We start from the raw sequence: 7,252 nt of genomic DNA, 5'->3' as shown, positions 1-7,252 counted from the left end.
AATAATAACTGCTTTAAGGTTGTTGAGGGAGTTCTTTTTCTGATTAGGATGTAGAACAGTGCAAAACACCATCATCCCCATGGTAACAATAAGGAGGAAAAAAAACTACTTTTCTATAAAGCTATCAAAGAGCAGTGGCAATTAAAAAAAAAAAAAAGAAGCATTAATGAGCTATTAATATGTTCCAGAGAGAGACAAGCAAAGGGCTGAATACATCCTTAGCAGTAAATCCAATCTGACTTTGCAAATTCCAAGCAAAGTTGCCATAGATGGAAGAGGAAGTGATTAGGAGACACCAGCCAGGATTTAACTGTGAGGGCAGGCAAAAGAAAGAAAAATCTCTTCCGGTAAGCGGCCTGAGCTGACCCTTAAAAATGGTGCGCTATTCACTCGACCCAGAAAACCCCACAAAATCTTGCAAATCAAGAGGTTCAAATCTTCGTGTTCACTTTAAGAACACTCGTGAGACTGCCCAGGCCATAAAGGGTATGCATATCCGAAAAGCCACCAAGTATCTGAAGGATGTCACTTTAAAGAAGCAATGTGTGCCATTCCGTCGTTACAATGGTAGAGTTGATAGATGTGCACAGGTCAAACAGTGGGGCTGGACGCAGGGTCGGTGGCCCAAAAAGAGGGCTGAATTTTTACTACACATGCTCAAAAATGCAGAGAGTAATGCTGAACTTAAGGGCTTAGATGTAGATTCTCTGGTCATTGAGCACATCCAAGTGAACAAAGCCCCCAAGATGCGGCGCAGGACTTACAGAACTCACGGTCGGATCAACCCCTACATGAGCTTTCCCTGCCACATTGAGATGATCCTTACTGAAAAAGAACAGATTGTTCCTAAACCAGAAGAGGAGGTTGCACAGAAGAAAAAGATATCCCAGAAGAAACTGAAGAAACAAAAACTTATGGCCCGGGAATAAATGCCGCAGAAAATAAATGCAAATAAAAGTAAAAAAAAAAAAAAAAAAGAAAGAAAAAAGAAAAATCTATAATAGCTCAAATATAAAAAGGATGGTTCAGCCAACGTATCTCTAACCTTCCACCCCCTAGCAATTTTTATGACTAAGTAGCAGATATAATTATGAGGACAGAGCTAAAAGACAGAAAAAAAAATTGATCATTTCAATGGTGTTCAGACCCCAGGACACTGTAAAACCTGAAGCCATAAGTAAATCATAACTAACTAAGCTAAAAATCAAACCATTTCAAGCTCAAACTTGGGAAGATCAGAAGGATTGATGTGTCCCTTAGTTAGGAACACTGGGGATTTCCCTACCTCGCCTTTTGTAAATAATGCTGTGATGAGCATAGATGTGCACATATCTTAACAAATTTGTTTCGTATTCTTTGGTTAAATATCCAGAACTAGAATAGCTGGACCATTTAATAGTTCCTTAATTTTTTGAGGATTCTCCATACTGTTTTCCATAGTGGCTGTACCAATTCACATTCCCACCAATAGTGTAGGAATATTTCCTTTTCTCCACCCACTCTCTAACACTTATTATTTCTTTCCTTTTCAATGAGAGCCATTCTAAGGGGTGTGACATGATATCTCATTGTAGTTTTGATTTGTATTTCCCTTATAATTAGTGATGTTGAATGTCTTTTCATATGTTTATTGGTCATCTCTATGTTTTCTTTGGAAGAGTGTTTATTCAACTCCTCTGCCCCTTTTTTAATGGGATGTTTGAATTCATGTTGTATGAGTTATTTATATATTTTGGATATTAACCCCTTATCAGAGACATGATTTGCAAATATATTCTCCCAGTCAGTAGGTTGTCTTTTTCATCTTGTTAATGGTTTCCTTTGCTGCATAGAAGCTTTTTCATTTGATTAGTTCTCACTTGTTTATTTTTGCTTTTATTTCCCTTGACTAAGAGATATATACAAAAAAATATTGCTAAGACCCATGTCAAAGAGCATACTGCCTATGTTTTCTTCTTGGAGTTTTATGGTAAGCATACAACCTAAGTGTTCATCAAAGAATGAATGGATAAAGAAGATGTGATACATGTATATATAACATATGCCATTTTTACCCAGTGTTACTTCAATTAGCCTGGAAGAGGGCATGGCAACCCACTCCAATATTCTTGTCTGGAGAACCCCATGGACAGAGGACCCTGGCGGGCTATGGTCTATGGGGTTGAAAAGAGTTGGACACGTCTGAGCGACTAACAGCACATTTCAATTAGAGAGTAGAACATGCAATATTTAGTAGAAGATTGAATAAAGTATACAGGTAACCTTTATTAAGCAATAAATAAATGTCAATCACTGTATTTCACTCCTGCATTTCATGTTTGCAACAGCCATATAAGAAAAATGCTATTACTTTCCCAATTTGCAGATGAAGTGCCTGAGGCTCTGTACCGTCGCCAAACTAGGAAAAGTCAAAATTCCCATTTGTCATCACTCCTAAGTAATCACTCATCGTGTTAATGCTACAGGTTCTCCATCTACTTCATTCTCGAAGCACTATTGGGAGGTTGCAATGGCTGACATAGTAGAACCAAGGACCCTAAGAAGTGAAATAACTTGCCCAGAGTCACAAGCCAGCCACCGGCATCGCCAGTAACATGAAGCAGGTGTGTCTGCTATTAACCAGCAAATGCTATGCTGACTCCCTGGCTTTATATCAGCAGGATGCAGTACTGTCATGTGAAGCCCTAGCAGACACTATAACTCCATGCTTCCACTGCACTGCTTATAAAATGCCCAGATAAGATAAGAGATATTTATGAAGGGTTATTTGAAGGAAATGAGCCCATCCATTTCTTTATAATCTAGAGCTAAAGTTCGATCATCAGAACATTGCAGGCTCAGAACATATTATCCTGGCCTGCTGCAAAATTGCTTTTCCTGAGTTCAACATTCTGTCCTCGGTGCTTACTGAGGGATGAGTCAAGAAAACATTCCACGAATCCCATAAATGTGTTTGCAACAGAGAAGTCATAAGAGAACATTTTTACCTTGCCTCCCTTACTCTCCTATTGATAAGGTGAACATCCCAATGAGAGCTATCCTTTAAAATTAGATACGGGGTGAAACTTTACATTCCTTGAGAATTTTCCTTAGCATTTATTTTATTTTTTATTTTAAAAACACAGAAATAGTGCTTACCTTGTGCCGGCCACTGTTTTAAATGCCTTACTAATACTGGCACATTTGATTTACTCCTCATAACACGCCTATATAAGGAAGTTACTTCTATCATTCTTATTAAGTTAATGAAGAAACAGAGGCACAGGGTGATTACTAAACTTGCCCAAGGTCATACAGTTAATAAGGATTTGTTTTTTTTTTTTTTCTTCACTTACAATTTGAAAACAAATGTGCTTGCTTTCTCACTGGGTTTGCTAGGAGGTTTGGAAGCAGAATTTTTACCCAACCCTAGAATTTTTGTAGGATACTTTACCTGTAAACATGCATTTTGTCTTCCTTTGAAGTTTTTTGTTTTTTTTTTTTTTTAATTTATTTGGCAGCCCTGGGTCTTAGTTGCAGCATGCAGGATCTAGTTCCCTGAGCAGGGTCAAACCCAGGCCCCGATTGGGATCATAGAGTCTTAGCCACTGGACCACCAGGGAAGTCCCTGTTTTGAAGTTCTGATATTGCATTGTATTGCATTTTCTTTGTTCCTGGATGGATATATATATGAATAAAAATAACAATGGAGACAAAGACTGAGATTTAGATACAACTACAATTAACATGGGCGATTCCTATATATGAAGACAAGTTCTTTGTAACATTAGATCAAGGGGAAAGAATCATTTCTGTACTTGATTAAAGGTTTAATATGAATTCAAATTAAATAAAATTATGAAACAAAGATTTAAAGGTAATTCAAATGAGAAACTAAACATGTTTAGGCAAAAGGGAGGAGGATGGCAATTTTTACTGTGAAAGAAAGTGAAAGTGTTATTTGCTCAGTCCTCTCTGACTGTTTCCGACCCCAAAGACTGTAGCCCACCAGTCTGCTCTGACCACAGAATTCTCCAGACAGGAATACTGGAGGGGGTAGCCATTCCCTTCTCCAGGGGATCATTTCAATCCAGTGATTGAACCCAGGTCTCCTGCACTGCAGGCAGATTCTTTACCATCTCAGCCACTGGGTTATATAATTTTTAACATATAATGATAATTTTCTAATGCACAAATTCAATGGGTTCAGGAGAAAAGGTAAAAACATATACAGGAGTTTGTCATTGTGCTACCCAGAGTTAATAGTTTTTTAAAGCAATTTTTCTTTACAGGGTCCAGAAAAGCAATAAATTTAACAAGGCACAGGAAAGCAATCAGGAGCCCAAGCATAAAGACCACATACTAGAACACAGTGACACTAAGAAATACCTGTTCTTGTCTTTTGTTGCAAATAAGATCCTTCAGCGACAATAGATTTTCCTTTATAATCACTCACAGCCAATTCCAATTTCATACAGAGGTGAGAGTTTAGCTCTGCAGCTGAACCAAAGCTCCTTCACATGGAGAAGTAGTTTTCAACTTTGTCTCTATGGTATTCCTTTGTCTGAAAAGGGACAAGAAGAACTGTTCCCATGGGCAATGGATGGCGTCTGTGAAAAGAAACACTCATTTATTTGGATGCTCTTTCTTTATCAAGTTACTTATTTATTCACTGATCATTCTTCCAGGAAGCATGCTAAAGATACCACCAACATCATTATCTCAGCAGAGAAACTGAGAAGTCAGCTGAACATTTCTTTGACTAAAAGTATTACATTTTATAGGCAACAGTCTCCCTTGTGTGTGGGAAGTGGTGGGAGTCTGCTTCATTTCTGTGTGCTGCATTCACAAACACCACTCTGTGGCTTCCACAGAGAAGTTTTTCTCACAACTCTGGAGGCCAGAAGTCCAAAATCAAGGCGTCAGCAGGGTTCATCCTTCTGAGGCCCTTCTCCTCGGCTCGTAAACGCCACCTTCCCCCTGTGTCGTCACATGGGCTTCCCTCTATATGTGTCTGTGTCCTACTTTCTGCTTCTTCTGTTGGGAATGGCCTCATTTTACCTTAATTATCTCTTTTAAAACCCCCATCTCAGGACTTCCCTGGCAGTTCAGCAGTTAGGACTTCACCTTCCGATGCAGGGGGTGTGGGTTTGATCCTTGATCAGGGAGCTGAGATCCCACCATGCTTGTAGCCAAAAACAACAACAAAAAAAAAACATAGAACAGAAGCAATATTGTAACAAATTCAATAAAGACTTTTTAAATGGTCTATTAAAAAGCAAAGACTTCACTTTGCCTGCAAAGGTCCATATAGTCCAAGTTATGGTTTTTCCATTAGTCATGTACACATGTGAGAGCTAGACCATAAAGAAGGCTGAGCACCAAAGAATTAATGCTTTAGAACTGTGGTGCTGGAGAAGATTCTTGAGAGTCCCTTGGACAGCAAGGAGATCAAATCAGTCAATCCTAAAGGAAATCAACCCTGAATATTCACTGGAAGAATGGATGCTGAAGCTGAAGTTCCAAGAATTTGGCCATCTGAAGCAAAGAGCAGATTCACTGGAAAAGACCCTGATGCTGGGAAAGATTGAGGGCAAAAGGAGAAGAAGGTGGCAGAGGATGAGATGGTTAGATAGCATCACTGACTCACTGGACATGAGTTTGAGCAAACTCTGGGAGATAGTGATGGACAGGGAAGTTTGGTGTGCTGCTGTCCACGGGGCTGCAGAGTCAGACATGACCCTGCAACCGAACAACAACAAATTAAAAAAAAAGAAATCTCCAAATACAGTCACATTCTGAGGTATTAGGGGGTTAAAGACTTCAACACATAAGAGTTTTAGGGGACTTCAACATATGAGAATTCAGCTCATAAGACCATCTGGATGCTCAGGCTTCCTCATGTCTCTACCAGGTTCTGAGCAGACTCAATTTTGCAGCCAAGAGATCAATCACAGCAGCCCCCATTTCTCAGAAGCCACATGAATGACTTAAAAAACTGATGATTTTCTGACAAGAGCCAGAAGACCTAAGGGAGAGAAAGATTTTGACCACAAAATAAAGCTCTCAGTTTTTTAAACTCTTCCATGACATAAATATGAGTTGAGAAAATAGCCTAAACTAGAAAATCAAAATCGTAGGAATAAAAGTGACATTTTAAATTTGAGGCCCCAACAAGGTACGAAGAGAGCGCTCAAAGGAGAACAGAACAGGAATTGAAAACTGAAAACAGGGAGCCACCACTCCTTGGGAAAACTTAAATTGTGTCCTCTTTCTGTTTCAACATGGAACTTCCCATGACAACACCCTCATCAAATCAAAAAATTGAGATAAAACTGGAAAGGACAGCTTACATCAGAATCAATGCAAACCTCCTCATGGTCAGCGAAGATGCTGGCCAGGCTGTCAATGTCGCCTATGAGTAAAACAAAAGGAGGCTCACCAGCCTCCCTATACTCGCTGTGTACTCTGAACATTCCAGGTCTCCTCACTGTTTGCACAGTTTGAGTCAAACAGCTCAGCCTCCTGTAATATGAATCCTAGACACATTTCATCAAATCCAGATCTTTCTATGGATATCCATAGCCTGTTAGAGCTGGAGAGGATATTTATTACACTCACCAAATCCAGTGTCCTCCAGGTAGCCCATGTGATGTGAACAGCTTTCTCAGAAGAAGGTTGGTAGTCAAAAAGTTTGCAGAATGCAAACTTTACATGGTCTGTGGTTTGTGGTTTTTTGAACCCTACATACTTCTCAGAGCCTCACTGTTGCTAAAATGTATAGTTTCATACATTTTTATAATATTAATAGAACATATAATAAGTATTATATAAACTTTAATATTTATCATATTAAATTTTATACATATCATATAATACATAATGTGATCTATTCATACATAGGTATTATATGTGAAAGTGTTAGTCGCTCAATCACGTCTGACTCTTTGCGACCCCATGGACTATAGCCTGCCAGGCTCCTCAGTTCATGGAATTCTCCAGGTAAGAATACTGAAGTGGGTTGCCATTTCCTACTCCAGGAGATCTTCCCGACCCAGGGATCAAACCCGGGTCTTCTGCATCACAGGCAGGTTCTTTACTGTCTGAACCACAAGGGAAACCCCAGGTATTATATACATAAACTTTAATATTTTAGTTTGAATACTCCATGGAGTATACAGTTTTTTTACAACTTTCTTGACTTTCCAAATCGGGAAAGGAGTAGGTAAAGGCTATATATTGTCACCCTGCTTATTTAACTTATATGCAGAGT

At 39.1% G+C, this 7,252-nt stretch overlaps 1 protein-coding gene across 1 annotated transcript; it reads left to right on the top strand.

The window, feature by feature from the left end:
- The first annotated feature begins 364 nt into the window (after nt 1–364).
- On the top strand, nt 365–971 carry LOC136158619 (large ribosomal subunit protein uL22-like). The gene has a single exon (XM_065920427.1). The coding sequence runs from the start codon at nt 375–377 to the stop codon at nt 927–929; it is 555 nt and encodes a 184-aa protein (XP_065776499.1). The 5' UTR covers nt 365–374; the 3' UTR covers nt 930–971.
- The last annotated feature ends 6,281 nt before the right edge of the window (nt 972–7,252 follow it).

Source organism: Muntiacus reevesi, chromosome 2 (genome assembly GCF_963930625.1).
Source record: "Muntiacus reevesi chromosome 2, mMunRee1.1, whole genome shotgun sequence".
Classification (NCBI taxonomy): Eukaryota; Metazoa; Chordata; class Mammalia; order Artiodactyla; family Cervidae; genus Muntiacus; species Muntiacus reevesi.
The sequence above is the reverse complement of the archived record's forward strand: the minus strand, read 5'-3'. Positions and strand labels throughout refer to the sequence as shown.